Genomic DNA, 17,059 nt, shown 5'->3' on the forward strand with positions numbered 1-17,059 from the left:
TTTGCCAGCCCCTGAAAGGATAGCCGCTTTTAGGAAAGGATACAATTGCTAACCCTATGTGATCCTTAACTCACTGAGAGGTCTAGGGACTTAGTCGCCCCTTTTGCTCACATGTACACACAGCCTGACCCCCCAGGATGTTACCAGTGTGGTGATCATGCCATGTTCAGGACTTGCTGAGGTGGCTGATGCTGTCTGAACAGTTTTGCCCTCTGTGCACACAAGCAGAATACTAGGTCCAGGACTACAACTCCTCTGTGCAGAATCAAGGGTGTCTGGGCCTCTCTTTTATGTCTGCAGACTGCCCTGTCAGAGCCCATTATTCCCGATCCATCTCAGATAGTTCAGGCACAGAGGTACAGGATGGGTCTCTGAAGTCTGTTTGGGACACTGTCATTTGGTTGGAAATTATAAAAACACATTTTAGGATATAAACTCTTTCAGCTGGGGTTATAAATTCAAGCACTTACTCATTTCCTTTATGTCTTCATTCATTTATTTTCATCCACTCATTTAACAGGAGCTTATGGAATATGTACTCTGTGCCAAGTGGTGTGCTAGGTTTTGGAAGCACAGAGCTCAGCACAGGAGATACCGGTAGTCTGGCAAAGATGACGTCCATGAAGGGGTGACAAGTCTACTGGTTATGGTTCTGGGGAGCCCCATTTCTAGAGTTCCCACAGGACCCAGTAACACATTCTGGATATAGTGAGATGCATTTTTTCATCCCTCTATTCAACAAACACTAATGGAACCGGCACTGTGCTGAGCACTAGAAATCTAAAGCTAACTCGCTTCAAATTTTCCCTCCCTGGCAGCTGGTGAAGCTGAGTTCTAAGCCCCAAGCCACAGTGGTGATTCTTACAAGATGGTATGATTCCAAATGGGCAGAGCTGGTAGAAGATGATGAGGAAGGGGTCCGTAGAAATGTATGTGTTTTGGGGGATCTGAACGTTGGGTGAGGAGTGTCCTGTCATCATATGTAGAGGGGACAGCTTCCTCCTGGCCAACAGTGAGTGATTCTGTCTTTCTTGGAATTGCCTGAACCTCTGTGCCATGGTTGCCATCTGTTGTTTCTGAACCATTTCCCAATTCAACTGTGGCTGTCTTTTAGGGTTTTCTCCCTAATGCCGGGATTGGGGGAGCCAAGGCAGCAGAAGCAGAAAGGATCAAGGAAGGGCTGGGAAGCTCTGATAATTGACCCCCACCTCCATCCTCCCTCCCTTTTCACTGCTGGGCACCACCAAAGGCTCCGAAGTGGGCCAGCTGCAGGACAAGTTGAGAAATAGTGAACAGGGTGTACATGGCCCAAGTAACTAGCTGGAACTGGTAAATAGGAGGGGGCACAAGAGGGAATAGCATGTAGCCTGAGGGATGATCTAGGAGTCCCTGAAGCTCCAGCTCCTCCCTAGGTCCAGGCACACATCAGGAGGCCTGTGTGCGCCATCTCAGGGTAGATGAAGAACCCATAGCACGAATGAAAGGGATTGAAGAAAGGCGGGTCTGACTATCCCCGGCAGGTTGTTTGACCACTCCAGGCCTCAGTTCATTCATCCCTAAAAAGAGGCTAATTATACCTGCATTACCTGCCACCTAGGTGAACATAACTGAGGAGATAATGAAAACATATTATCAACTCATTCTAAATGGTGCTCTTATGGTTTGGGAGAGAGAATGCCTGTTCTGCAACGTCTAATCAGGGCAGAGCATCCATCCTTCAAGAATCTGGGTGCGGATCTGTAGAAGCACTTTGAATTCTGCCCACGAACCCATGGTGTTACTTAATAATTCAGGATAAAAAGGTGAGCCTTGGGCCTGGGTTTTTAGTTACTGAACCAACAACAAATTTGACTTAATCTGATCACAAAAGTGTTTAAGAGGTTCACTTTTCACAATCAGGATCAACAGGAGAAGGGCACCTCCCATTGGCCTCCCCCTTACCTGGGTCTCCCCAGCGGGGTCTTCATCCCTCCAGCCTGGAAGCAGCTCCCCCGCTGTTGTGTTTTCAGCATATTCAAATGATGAGCAAATCTGAGGCCTCGGCTCTGCTTCATCCTGCTTTTGGAAATTGATTTTTCCTAAATGAGGAAATGTATGTAAAATCACAATCAGTTTTCTTCAACTCTTTACAAGTTTCGGGAGGTGGATAGGGGAGGTATTCAGAAACAATAACAAAAGGTCCAAATACGGTCAAAGCTGCATTCCTCAACATTCTGTCCCCTGCAAGTCTGTCTAATGGACATGGCTGCATAATTATGAATATCTATAGAGGATGTCCACCTTGGAGACCTGAAGGCAAACGGTTCTTGGACCACTCTTCTACAAAATGTTGGTTGGCTTTTCATGTTAGAAAAGGTTCAGTGGGCAAACTGTTTGGGAAACACATTATTTCTCAAATAGTGTTGGTCATCAATAACAAACAGCCTTCACTGTGCTAACAGAGATTGTCATAATCTGCAAAGGGAGGATTTGCATTTGCAGCCTTTCCCAAACATACGTGAGCAGGGAACCCTTAGTTTTGTAAAACACCTGTAGAGGTCATTCTGAATAATGTGGTTTGGGAAACTTTGCTCAGAGGCCCTTAAAGATCTTGCAAGGCAGTGCATCTCAAGCTTTGATTTGCATGTGCATCAGCTGAGCTTTTGTGGAATTGCAGATTCTGATTTAGTTAGTTTGAGGTGGGATCTGAAATTCTGCATTTCTGACAAGTTCCCAGATGATGCCAATGATGTTGGCCTATGGATCACATTTTGAGTAGTGAGGATGTAATCAGGAGAGAATGATGAAATGAAGTTCCCCCAGTACCCATAATACTAGATGAACCTGCAAAGTGCATTCCTTCTCATGCCAGAAAGAATTGTTGTTATTATCCCGCACCCTCAATGATTATCAACAGGACATGCTGTGATAGCTTCTCAACAGCATTTTTGCTTGTGAACAGGAGCAAAGTAATTGTATTTTCATCAGCATTCTGAGATTTTACAGTCACTTCCATTTTTTATATGGAGACAAGAGAAAAACCAATTTAAATGCATATATTAAATAGGAAGTGACTGCTCTAAACCACTTTCCTTTTGTTTCAGCTAATTCTCCATTCCTTAATTTTTAAAATGAGTAACCAATGGCCACACAGAAAAGAGACGCCTTGGAAAGCTAACCCTACCTCTGGACCATGGTGATAGTATCATTTGGTGGCCAGGAAGCTCCAGAATGGGTGACACAAAAGTATCCTGCGGCGTGTTGACTCACTCTCTAACGTATACTACTTTTTTACAACTCTTCATGACAATTTAATTAAGACACAGACCTTAGAAAACCGGTGCAGTGAGTATTAGCAGCAAGATCAGAACAATCTCCTTCCTCTATCCCCTTCTTATGAAGCAATTCAAGGCTTGTGGTTTCTATTCAATTTGTTATAATGACAATGTTTAATCATGGCGTCTACTCGGCAGCCCGCTGCTGAATTGAGGTCACACATGTGACTATTCAGGCATGGAGCACATAATCTATAACTAAGATTTCGCCCCTGAATCTCTGGAGGCTGTCATTAATTAACAATGCATTTATTTCAAAAATAATATGCAATCCAATTTTTTAAAACGTAGCCTTTCCTTGAAATGAACAGAAGTGTGTGATGACACATTCATGGCAGTTAGCTATTATTGCATGAAGGAAGAACTCAGCCATGGGAATAGCCCAATCACATTTATTCAAAGGTGTTTAGGTAAAAGTCTTCTAATTTCTCAAAAGCCTGTAGTATAATCTTTACTGTGGTTCCTTTCTCATCATCAAATCATAAATGAAAGTCTTTAGGGTTCTATTTCATATGCTTATCTATGTCGTAAATGCAACATAAGCCATACAAGTTAAAAATTATGTAGTGCCATCCTGAGCTGCAATAAATATATTTAATCTTGAAGGAACAGTAAAAAAAAACTTTGACCCTTAGCTTGGGCCAATCTTTAACCATGAAATCTTGTTTCAGTGACTGCAACCAAAGATGGTATTTCTCAGTGAGAAGGCTCACTCCATTCTATTGTAGTTAACACACAATCTACTGCTGATATATCTAAGTTTTTATAGTTAAACATATAACTATATTTGAAGAGGATAGGATTATGTAAGAAAACATGTTTCTGGTTAGAGGGCAAATAAGGTTTCAGTTACATTATGTCTTGAGCCTAAATTGGTCTATATTCAGAGTTAAGTTTTACAAGATAAAAGCCCATGCATGTGTTGTGTGTTTTTTTCTTAATCAATTTATATATTCATATACCTGTACTTACATGCTTGTTTCCTTTATATGTATGTGTACTCCTTAGTGTAATGCTAAGAGTAGGCAATGTTTACTGTTTGTCTTTTTCCTTTTTGGTTGAGGACATACAAGGATTTTCATGCATCTACATTTCCATTGGCCAGAGGTCACTCACTGACCTCCTTAGTGGAAGCCTTTTCTGCTGCCTATTTTCCATTTTGTCAGCAAGTGCATTATTTTGGTGGGGAAACAATCTAATTTGGAAGGTAATAGGCATTTTACCTGAGGAGGCTGGTTTGGGGAGGCGACTTTGAAGAGGTCGCACCCCCCTGGCAGTCATGATGGGGTCAGATGTGGAATGGACAATGGCGTCTGCAGAGCCTTGGCTGTCAGCAGAGGAAGGCACTTCTCGTTCAAGGGTCTGGGCTCTCGTGGAAGGAGCTGCACAAATGGCTGGCTGGAGAGACAGGATGGGTTCAGTGTCCTCTGGGGAGTCTGGGTGGCATATGTACCGTCCTGTTGAGCGAGTTCCTGAGTCTGGGAGTGGGAAGGTTCCAATCCCACTGTCCAGTGTCCTCATCTGGCAGTTTGATTCTAGATAAAATAAAATAGTGAGGATTAGACACGGCTCACATAAAAGTATGAAAGGATGGTAAGCATCTGGATCCTATTTGAAGGAGACGGGACATCTAGAAGGAAGAAATGCCATTAATGGTGTAGCAAATTTCCAGTGACTGGCATGAAGTAGACATTTAATTGAACATGAAAATATTCCATTCATGAAATATAAGGTGAGAAGGCCAGCTGTTACTGGCAGCAAGAGTCGCATGTACAATATACCCCAGATGGTTCTGTAGAGTTATAATAGAAAAAGAACAATCATGAGGGGCCAAAAATTATTTTTGATCATCCTTATTTCAATTGGGAATCATATTACTTAAACCAATTAAGTGAAAACTTTTAACTGAATAAAAGTAATGAGCAGACATAACAAATTGAAGTGATGACCTAACAAAGATAATTGTGTATCTTTTGCATGATTTATCATCCATTCTGCTGTTAACTAAGGCTATGGCCTCTTGGTTTGACTGTGAGGACAAGTAATTCTATAAGGGTCATCCCAAAAGTTACCTTACTGGTGGTGGTCACATCACTTATCATGTGGGTTTCATTTGACCCAATTGCCATTTGAAGTCTTACTGAGAATGCGATAGGGCCTTTTTCTGTCTTCCACTCTTTATGTAACAATAAAGCTCATCAGTACCTTTTGGATTTCCTGTCATTCCCAGGGATCCCACTGCTCCCTAAACAAATTAAGTTGATTTTACCATGTGTGTGACATAGTCTGCTAATTGTATCACATCTTCAAAAAATTTGATGTACAGACAAACATACAATATCGGAAAAAATTATTACATATTTATTTTCTGAAACGGTGGTGTCGTTTATCCCAGCCAATGAGACAGCTTCCAAGATCTGGTTGTCACCCCAAAACATCTCCTGTTTATAGGATAATCTTAGGATGGAACGTCCTTAGTAAAGTTTATATTGGCATCTTATAAGTTTAGGACTGGGTAAGAGGTGCAACTCAGCACCATATTAGACACTGGCTGCTTATTACAGCTACTAGGAGGTCACTACTTTCTTTGTATCATGTCTTCATTTTCACAACCCTAAAGATGAGAGCTATTACCACCATTTGCTAATCAGGAATCACTGCTCCAAAAGGTTAAGTAACTTGCCCAAGGCCATATGCTATACGAGGTGTGATAAAAAAAATACAGCGAATGTTTAAATTAAAAAAATATATATATTATAGTAAAAGACACATTGCCATTAATCCCCTCAAAATATCCACCCAACCCCTCCACCCCGCTTCAAACACACTCATCCCATTATTCTTGAGGCTTTCTGAAGCAGTTCTGGAAGAAGTCCTCTTTCCTGAGTGTGTTTAGTTGCACTGTCATGGCTGCCTCGATGTCCTGAATTGATTCAAAATGTTTTCCTTTCATGGTCATTTTGACGTTGGAGAAGAGCCAGAAGTCGCAGTGGCAGATACGGTGAATAAGGTGGATGAGGATACACCATAATGTTTTTATTTGACAGAAATTGCCGTATATCAGGAGTGATGTATGACACGGATTGCTGTCATGATGGGGGATGAAGTAAAGACACTCACGAAAAAGGACTTCCAGAACTGCTTCAGAAAGTGGCAAGAATGATGGGACAAGTATGTTTGAAGCAAGGGGAAGTATTTTGAGTGGGATTAATGATAATGTGTCTTTTATTGTAAAAATTTTTTTTTTAATTTAAATATTCACCATATTTTTCAATCACACCTCATAAATATAGAGCTTAGATTTGAATCCAGGCTTGCATGACTACAATGACCATGCAGTTAACCACCAAGCTATACTGATTCCCCCCCAAAGCACAGGTAAATCTGGAAGTGGGATCCACTTAGTTAATAGCCACTGAGGCAGCCTTGTGAGCAGAAGTCTCACAGAATAGCCACTGCTTCTAGGCAAGCACCCAGTTTCCCCTCTACAATTGGTGCAGGCCCTGAGTTCTAGCTGGTCCCCATGCTCCCCATCCTGAGCCTGGAGTTTACAGTCAGCAAGCCCTGCATCTAGTCTAGGCAGTTGCTTCCCTTGTGCAGATGACTACACATCCCGATCTCCATGGTTCCTGTGAGTCACAATTGCCTACTTAACTCTTCTCTCTGCCCTCTCGGATTGCACCTGTAGACTTCCATGCCAGGGTTTTTCTGGCATCTATCTCACCTCTCTGGGCAATGATAGGCATTGCCTCCAAGGGCATGTTTTTCTGGCTTTGTCTAAGAACTCTCTCCCCACCAAGAATTTTATGGCTCAGAGAGCACTTAATCCAGTCCCCTCAAATGGAGACTCAAAAAGCAAAGTGAGATTATTAGTTGCTTTTTCAGTGATTTTCTGAAGAAAGGCCCTAGACAGCAAAGCCCATGTATGTTGGCATGGCCTATCTATTGCACAAGGCAGGAAACTGGGCGAGGAGGGATCGGGGGGTAGGGATAATGATGAAGGAAGTCTACATCCGGTGCCCTTCTGAGAAAATCATTTTCTGGTGTCTGTCCCTTTAAATTATTTTTCTTTCCCTTCATATTAATGTCATATCAGATTCTATAAAACAGGACTTTTGGTATTCCTGATTTCTCTGATTTTCTGAGAACTGTACACACTGACATTAAACTCAGAAACCACCTGCAATTAAGCAATTTTATTTCTAAAAGTTATAGATGCCAAATGTAGTGAATTTGAAGGCCTCCTTCATAAGTACCTATGAAATGAGGTGTGGTCAGTCAGGGGTGCAGGCACAATATGCCAAGTTTCACCCTGAAGCAAATTTCTCTGGAATGCATAAACCTCTGGAAATGGAGCTTATATTTAAAATGCTGACACTTTTGTTATGTAGTTCCTTTAAGGCATTGTAAGTTTCTCACAGTTTTTAAAAACATTGTAACCTGAAAACGGGTTAGATACTGTACTTCTGAAGCCAGTTTTTTTTTCCTCAGAGAATTATAAGCACTCACAAAATAATTAAATGGCTGTGATGGGAACAAAGTTCAAAGGGACAAGCCAGCCTTGCATCTCGAACGAGTTGACTCAGTCTGGATCTTGACAAGTTTAAGTCCACATTTGTGGCTGTGAGAACAGCTGCCAACAGGACCTTGCTAATGAGTTCATGGGTTGGGTTGCCGAATGGACCAGCAGGTTTTTTTCTTCCAAGGTCACCAATCACATCTCTGACCCCCGGTCAGCCCTCCAACCTACTTCTCCTCATCCTATCTGCCTTCCCTCTATCTCTCAGGGTGAGTTCTCTCACCACCAACAAGCCGCAGATATTTCATGAGATGACTTACAGCAGTGCTTCCCAGGCCTTTTAAAATTGTGGCACGCATAGAAACTATAAGGCTTGCTGAGGAAACACAGGCATCCCCAGGACCACCAGCTACCTGAGAGCTGAGGGCTCAGCATCTCAGCACACCTGGGATCCATTCAGGGCACGTCGGCAGGGGCCCTCTTACTTACAGAGTGAACACGGGATCTTCTTTACTCACACCTTGAATATATTACCATGCATATCTCTGGCAGGCAAGGAGATGGATGCCATTTTAGTCTTTTAGCTGATACGGGAAGTTCTCGGCCCTCCTTTTTTGGGGAAACTGTTAAGAGTGCTGGGGTTAGGAATACTGTCTGGCATCTGAGCTTCAGGACAGAGAGAAGATATTGTGCCTAAGAGAGAGATGAGCAGCCTGGGTGTGAGCAGCTAAGAAAGGTGAGGCTCTGCGTGGGTGGGGGGCAGAGAAGCAATTTTGGAGGAACATTTGCACCTGGGATTTTGCAACTGTGAATTTAGGGTGCATAATGTAAAAGCCCTACTCAACTCACCAATGAGCATTCCCCTGCTGCTCTTTGTACCAGGTGCCTCGGCAGGTGGTGGTAGTTTCCTCATCTGAAAATTAGATCATGTAACCTTCATCATGGGGGTGCTTTGAGAACTAGAACAAAGCACGTAACCAATACAGCATAATGCCTCGAACAGGTACATAGCTATTATTCAGAAATTGGTTTCAATTCTCAAAAACAGTGTTATTAGACTGTAAGCATCCTAGGGGCAGACAACATTTTACTCACCTCCTTTATATCCCCATATCAGCCCACTCCTAATTCCGTGTTGCCCTTCTTCTGTAGTAGGTAATTACATGCTGAGAGAGCTGATAATAATTACAGGTTGATAGAATGTCTGATTTCTTCTCTATCGCCAGTGCTCAGCACAGTACCTGACACACAGTCCATGCTTGCTGAGGTAATTAAAGAATAGGTGGATGAAAAACAACTAATCTTTAGAAAGTTCTTCCCAAAATTAAATTGAATATGAGCCTTCCCTTTGGAAATACCAATCTGCTGCTTTTTGTTCTGAGTCCAGCAACCAAAGAAAACAGCTGACTTCCTTTTGTTCTGTGTAGCTATTTTTCACATTCTGCCAGACTTTATTAATGCAGATAGCCAGAGGGATAAGATCATTCAGAAATAATGGATATTTTAAAGACCAATTTCTTAATACCTCCAAACCCTTAGAACAAGGGTCAATGACCACAAAGAAAGATAGACAGCCCATGGAATGCTGCTTTAGTGTCCTCCTCAGTCCCCACCCTTACCTCAAAGCATCATTGGGTTGGATTGTTCTGAGCCTGGCAAAAACCCATGTGGCATCATTATTACCCTGGCCGTTATCCTCAGAGATTCTAGATGCAATGCTGAGTGCTGGCATACCATTTAGCATCAGCACCCATAGTAGTACAAGAACTAAGTTCTCACAAAGTCAACTTCCGGGAAGCCATCTGTAGTGAGTACATGAGATTTCTCACTCAGTAACTTTCTAGATGTATTTACATAAAATAGTGAGTTTCGTTTAAAACCATTTGTTCTCTTAACTGAGCTGTCTCTGCTTCTTCTAAACTTGTTTTATATTATTCAATTACACAGAAACATTACCTTTAAAAACTGCTGGAGAGAGAACATTTATTTCCAACATTGTTTCAGTTAACGTAAATTTCCAAGTTCGTGGAATCTGAATTAGCAGTGATTTTGAGTGTTTGGGAAATGCCACTAATTTTTTTCCCCAGCCTTCTTTTCTATAAATTAAAGTGTCTCAACTTTTTCTCACCGATTCTAGCTCACAAATCTTTAATTGCTTGCATTTGTAAACCAAAATTCTTGGTATTATTAATGCATTTGTCCAAAGAGATTATTATACAGGACAGGCTTAAGCAAACCTCACTTGAGTTCTAAGTTCCTTTGACTATTCAGAAGAATGAAGTGAGAAAAAGTAGGCTTCAGAGTTGGAAATACTAGGCTTGACAGCCTTCTTGGCTACATGCTAGCTATGTGGCAATGAAGGATTTAAAAAACTAATCATAGCTCATTTGTAATAAGCCAGACACACTTCTCATTACAAATAAGTGATCAATAAGTTTCCATAAGTGGCTGTCAGGGAGAGGTGAGGGCCCCTGTGGGTTCATAATACATATGCCATCATGGAATCCAAGGCAAATCAAATTTCCGTCTGTGTGGTTAGTGTTCCACTGCTGCACCTGAGGACATTTTACTAAACAACCACCCTAGCTATTTCCTAAGCAATTATCTTTTGGTAACCATTTCCTTGGGGGTCAGTTGATCACAATTATTTATGAGCCATTACAACTATGAATCAAAGTACCTGAAATTGGTTTCAAGTTGCCTCATGTATAGAAAGGATGGAGTCCATTTTCTCAAGAAATCCATTTTGGTGTTGACACCTAGAAAGGCTTTTTTATAAACCTAAATAAATGACATTTACTGATGCTCCTTTGTTCACAGACTTATTGCATTTTCACAGAATATTCCCAAATTAGTAAGCCATGATTTTCAGTTAGCAAAGGTACAGAATATCTATCATAAGAGGTTATATTTGCTTCTGTACAATGATCTATTCCGCCTTATAGATTCAAACAAACAACTTTGGTAATCACTGTTTTTCCCTCTTATACTCATAAATCCCAGAGAAATAGAAAAATTTAAATCCAAACTCTTTTTCCTTTAAGAGCTTCAATCATATATACAAAAGTTTCAACCTGATATGCATTGATGTACCAAAACACAACACAATTCAACAGCCAGAAAGACCAACTTATAGGTGTTTCATGTTCGTATTATTAATTGGTATGCTTTCCTTCAATGCAAGTTATCATATAAATAAGTCTTTGTATGAGTTCTCTCCAATTTCCTAAATATCTTTAAGCTATGGGTGATTTTGGCAACAGAAACTTAAACTACAGATGGGAGAACAGATCTCTTTATTTGCACATCCTTCTTGTCATCTGTATGGCTGAAACAAGCTAAAAAAACAAAACCAAAAACCAAAAAAAAACTAAGCCTGTTGCCAAAGCTACATCAATTAAATGTAGGTTATTCATTCTTAGTTGACCCCATGGTTTTATCAAAGTGGTAAAAAAATGACTGCATTGGCTATTTATTCACAACCATTGGGTAACTTTTGGCTGTGGCATTAAGATGACCTTCAGAAAGGGGAAATTCAATTTGATGGCTTTGAAATGCATGAGGACACTCAGCCTCTATGTTCAAACTGGATTTAAGCTTTCTGAGATTTGAAAAGTATATAGGAGAATGTAAATTTGTTTTCCAATTCCTGTACTCTCTTTGATATAAAGGAAGACTGAGATGTTGGGAGTCTGGTACACTGCATCATAGGATGCATATGACAAAATTGTAGGAAATTAAACAAGACAGAATATTAAGGAATCAGACCATGAAGATGAAGGACAAGTTATTTAAATGTATGTAACAGATGTGTCACCTCAGGCTGGGTTGGTATCTGGTGAACCAATATTCTGTGTCTGATAGTAGCATCACATAAAATATTGTGGTACAGTATGATTCAAGAATATAAACTGGAAAAGATTAGAAACATGTTCCAAATGTGCATGAAGACCATAAAATCATAGAAATCCTTCTTGAGTTTATTTACATATTCAGCTGGCATAACCCCTGAGAAACAATTTCATAAGTTTGCTATAAGTTTTTGCTTTTCCCTGTCACAGACACTCAAACAAGCTTTCTTAAGGTTCTGGGGATGGCTGGCAATCCAGTATTCTGGAATTTATTATGCAACTTTCCAAACCCTTCCTGATTTTATAAATTTTAATAATTATCTCTATTCTCTTATGCCTCCAGGATGAAAAACCTTGAGACCTTCACATAACTCTCATGTCTTGGTATGCTACTGTGCTTATCTTATAAAACAATGAACAGACTTGTGCTTGCTTTGGCAGCACATATACTAAAATTGGAATGATACAGAGATTAGCATGGCCCCTGCACAAGGATAACATGCAAATTCGTAAAGTGTTCCATATTTTGTGCAGTGCCCAAGAAACAATGAGTTAAAGCACAACGTAAGGCACTCAATAGCAAAATTGTGACTCTTCTTAATAAAAAACAAAGAAACAAACAAAAACAAAAACAAAACAATGGCCAGATCTGAATGCAGTATTTACTGTGATATACAAGAGTAGGCTAATGTTATCACTACGGATAAACAACCAACATTTGTTTGAATTGGTCAGCTGATCTAGGAACAGACTTGGATCCCAGATTCCTACCTCCTATTTTACAAATCATCATTTCTGGTTCAAAGTCTATGATAATGAGAGTACAACACAGATCCCTTCCAACTTCCCACAAAGCAATGATTACTTCTTGGCCACTTTCCTATTCATATGTAGTCTTGTCCTACTTCATCTGACTTTTTTTCTCACTGAAAACAACAACAACAACAACCACCTGACTTTCATCAGCAAAACTTTCTAGAGTACCATAAAAATGTAGAACCACAATGTCTGCAGTCCTGGTCTGTGACTACTACCTCTCTAATTGAAGAAATGCCAACTATCACTCCCTTTTGCTTCTTGTTATCCTTGCTCAATCTGTATCCAAGAATAGATAACTCTATCCTCAACTTTTTCCTCCCAATCTAATTATAATTTAGCTATTTGTTTATATCTTCTTTTAATCCACTTTTGGGCTGGTGCTTATGAAAGGCATATTAAAGTTCTAAACAATAATATTTACTGATTCTCCTTTGTTCTCAGACTTATTACATTCTCAGATCACATTCCCATATTAGTAAGTCACAATTTCCCTTTATAGAAGACAGCATATCTATCCCAAAAGGTTATTCTTATATCTGTTCAATGATCTACCCTTTCTCATGGATTCATTCCATCTCTATCTGTCCTGCCAAAATCAAGTAAAAAGTTGAAAAATTATCTGGTGAATCTGATAGACACAGATGGCTATTATGGGTAATTGTGTCTCTCTAAATCTCTTTTACTCCATATAAGTTTTGCTGAATTATATGAACAACTGTCTCTACTCTCTGTTGCACATGCCTGGATAACAACTGCTTTCATAAAGCAAGTGAGGGAAGAGAGGAAAGAAAATAAATTGGTGGTAAGGTGCTATAGGAAAAGATTCAAAACATCTTTATTTGGTAAGAGGCATATAAAAACAGAGGCACATGGGAGATTCAGAACTATCAATTTAGTAACAGATAAAAAAATTTATTAAAGATGTTTATAAGAGCTAGAACATTCACTATTATTATACTAACTTTTTTTTTAATTACAATTTTACATACTCTAAGGGCCGGCTGAGTGGCTCAGTTGATTAGGAGCTCGCTCAAGAGTGTGAGCTCTGAGCAATAGCAGTTCGATTCCCGGCCCAAGCTGAGCTATCGCTGAGCTGCCAACAGGTGGCAGGATGGCTCAGCTAAAACAAACAAACAAACAAAATTTTTACATACTCTAAAATTATACATTATTTTAGTTTGCTTATTTTGTAATATATGTAATTTAAAAGTATTATATAGTTACAAATATTTAATGAAAGTCTCCAGAAAGAAAATAATTTAAAGTTCTTAGATATTTTTCTCCATTTGCCTCTGTATTTAATCAGTATTAATAGCGTTTCAAATTTTATGCAGAAAGGAAAAAAAGTCAAGTCTTCATACCCCTAAACTTTTTTTTTCAATATTCACTTTACCATGCCTTAATTGCTTGGTTCAGGATTTTAATTATTATAAGGTTATTTAGTTTAAGTGAATATTCAAGGATCATTTGTTTTTCTTTTATGTAACTATCATTGAAATGTGGGTGAAAAGAAGGCTGAAGTGGATGTGAACCCATCTTTCAATTTCAGCTGCCACTATCCACTCACTAATATTCCAAAATTGTCTCTACAGGAAGATAATAAAGAAGTAATGAAATCCAGCAGACCAGAGGATATGGATATGGGTAAAAATATATAGAGATTTTTGCTCCTGTCCATTAAGGATTAACTGTAACAGGAACACACATACACTGTTAAACACTGTTTTCAGGTATTGAACAATAGATGGCATAGAACTTGATTTCTGGATCAAGGAAAACAAATGAGGTGAGCCCTACAATCTCTCCAGCTAACTGTCTTGTGCCAGTTTCCATACTGAAACACAAAGAGAAAGAACAAGAATAAAGTCTGGAAGTCCTGCTGAAATGAAAAGATAAATGTAGGCATGTATGTACTTATATGTGTGTTGAGTGTGGGGGGTGGGTTCATAAGGCAGCTAGAATTTTCAGGGCAGTGTATTGGAAAAAATGATAATAGCAGAGCTTTCCCTATAGTGTTCAGCTATACACTGACCTATGCATGCAGCAGGTGAAATTTATGAGGTCAGAGAAGCAATCACTATAAAGCAGTAGGTTAAATATTTTTTTGAGCTCACATAAGGCTGAAAATAGTTCACATTTTCACCATCCAGAGAGGATAGGCCTTCCTACCTGGACCATAAGGTAGAGTCCTTAAAAGGGTCAAGCCTTAGTAGTGAGGCTATATTATACCTAGAATAAAGGCTTTCTTGGACTTGTAGTCACAAAACTTAAGAGCAAGCCTTGCAAAATGAAATTAATCTGCAAATACTTTAGATGCTCCCCAGAAGAAAATCCAACAGTATTCATAGGAACCCTGAAGCCCAGCACTTAACAATGTAAATTTACAATCTCTGGCATCCAATCAAAAATCACCAGACATGCAGATGGGTCTAGGCTTATGGGGGGATCACTTTGCAAAGTACGTAAATATCTAACTGCTATGTTTTACACCTGAAACTGACACAATATTGTATGTCACCTGCAATTGAAAAATACATTTAAAAACAATACATTTTTAAAAATCCCCAGTATCGGAGCACCTGCCAGGGACTCCTTAACCCAGTACTTCTCTAGCTTGGGGGAGGGATTCCCTAGCTGTATGTCCCAGACTCTCCTTTGCAGGGAGGGTCTAAAAAGCAGAGCCACTAAATCATGACTGTACATGCAGGATAGACATACTCTGTGCAAATGCATTTGACCTTCAATATCCCTCACCTTTCTGCAGCAAAACGACATTTGCTGATTGCTTACTGTTGGGAAAATTCTTTACTTGCATCAGCTCATTATACAAACTGCAAGGGACATATTTTACGTACGAGGAAACTGAGTTTTAAGGAGGTTAGTAAAATTGCCCGTGGTCATATAGCAGCAGGTAGGAGAGCCAGAATTTGGACCAAGGCCTATATAAACCACAAAGCTCACAGGCTTGACTGCCATATGATTCCTGTACTGTCTTCTGTATTCAGTTTACTGAGCTTTCTGAATCAGTATGGATGCTTTCGGTGAAAAGTAATGCAATAAATGGTAAGGAACTGGACTAGCTCACACTGCAGATTAGAGGGAGTTTAGGGCTTTCTTAATCTAGAGCCTCGGCCTCTGTTTCCCTGCAGTTCTCTTGGCTCTGCCGATTGTGTCTCAGCTTTGTCTTTATGTTGGTGGGAGTTGGCTGTAGCAGTTCCATACACACTCAGCTGCACACTCCCAAGTCTAGAGGGAAAGAGAAGCTGACTCTTTATGTGATTCTCTGTACACCTCCAACCACCCTGAAAATTAGCTAAATGAGGTCACAAGCTAATTTCTGGACTAATCCATGCCACTGGGAGAAGGCCATTCACTGACTGACCCAGGCCTGCTTTCTGAGCCAACCACTGGCAGGGAAGGTTATCATGACATCCCAATTACATTGTACCCCTGGAGTGAAAACTGGGAAGCCAACCATAACATCTGCTACATTCTTAGTCATTATTTCAATTGAATTTTACAGTGACACTGTGTCTCAACGATAATCGCCATTTTACAGATGAGAAAACAAATGCACTGGGAACACAGATCTTTCAGCGACAGGAGGATATACACAGCAGGCAGGATTCAAAGTCAAGTCTTTTAGTTCCAAGTCCAGAGCTCTTCCCCCGATTAGCAGCTACTATGATCTTACCCTACTTTCCCCTTCTCTAGACCAAATCCCAAGATGTTGCGGGGAATATATTCATCTTCTAGGTTCCCTTCTCTGGTATTTATCATCATTTCTTTTTTCTAATTCAATAACCTCTCCACATGGACTCTAGCGAGCCATTTATAAGCAAGTCGGGAGGCTTTTTTCCAGCATTTCCTTTCTAATGAGGTTTTATAGCTCTCATTTAAAATAAATGCATATTCAGATGTACCTTCAAACCTACTTAGTGTGATGTAGACTTTCTCTTCCTTCTCATCTTCAATCTCACTTTCTGAAATAATCTCATCTTCAAAAGCACTGTCCTTTTCGAATTCTTTTTCTACATCCACCATCAACACACTATCAAACCATACCTCCAGGCCTTTTGGCTCTCACCACCTGTATTTATTTTCCATAATGATCCTAATGAAAAGGTTCTTGCCTTTGGGCTTTTAAAGCAAGAGTGCTATAAAGGTAGCATCTTTTCCCTTAAAAGATAATGTAAGAAAAATGACATGAAAAAGAAAAAAAAACCTTAAATATCTGCTTAACCACACAGAGCACTATTTCAACTCAAGTTCCAACAGGGATGGAAATGGAGAACTGGCTAGCAGATGAGTGTGGCTTCAGGACCTAGCAGAGCCCCACATGCTGGTATAAAGGAGTCCTTTGCATTTTGGGCCCACCTTACATTTCAAATATGCTGACATGAACTTCACCTCCTTTAATTTTCCCAGCAATCCTGCATTGAGTTGGGGAAGGCAGAAACCAGCATATCCAGCTTATAGATACAGAAACCAAGGCAATGATTTGCTTAATTAATACAGGACAAAACTGTAACTGAAACTTAGATATACTGGTTCCC

The 17,059-nt window shown here is 39.9% G+C and overlaps 1 protein-coding gene across 1 annotated transcript in view; it reads right to left on the minus strand.

The window, feature by feature from the left end:
• The window catches only part of NCKAP5 (NCK associated protein 5), a 940,156-nt gene that overhangs the window by 63,086 nt on the left and 860,011 nt on the right, over positions 1-17,059 (minus strand). The window contains exons 18-19 of the mRNA XM_019667544.1: positions 4,538-4,849; positions 1,942-2,078 (exon numbers count right to left, since the gene is read on the minus strand). Coding sequence (XP_019523089.1) covers positions 1,942-2,078; positions 4,538-4,849 — 449 coding nt within the window. The remainder of the gene's footprint in view (positions 1-1,941; positions 2,079-4,537; positions 4,850-17,059) is intronic.

The sequence above is a fragment of the Hipposideros armiger genome, unplaced genomic scaffold (assembly GCF_001890085.2).
Source record: "Hipposideros armiger isolate ML-2016 unplaced genomic scaffold, ASM189008v1 scaffold_500, whole genome shotgun sequence".
NCBI classification, from domain to species: Eukaryota; Metazoa; Chordata; class Mammalia; order Chiroptera; family Hipposideridae; genus Hipposideros; species Hipposideros armiger.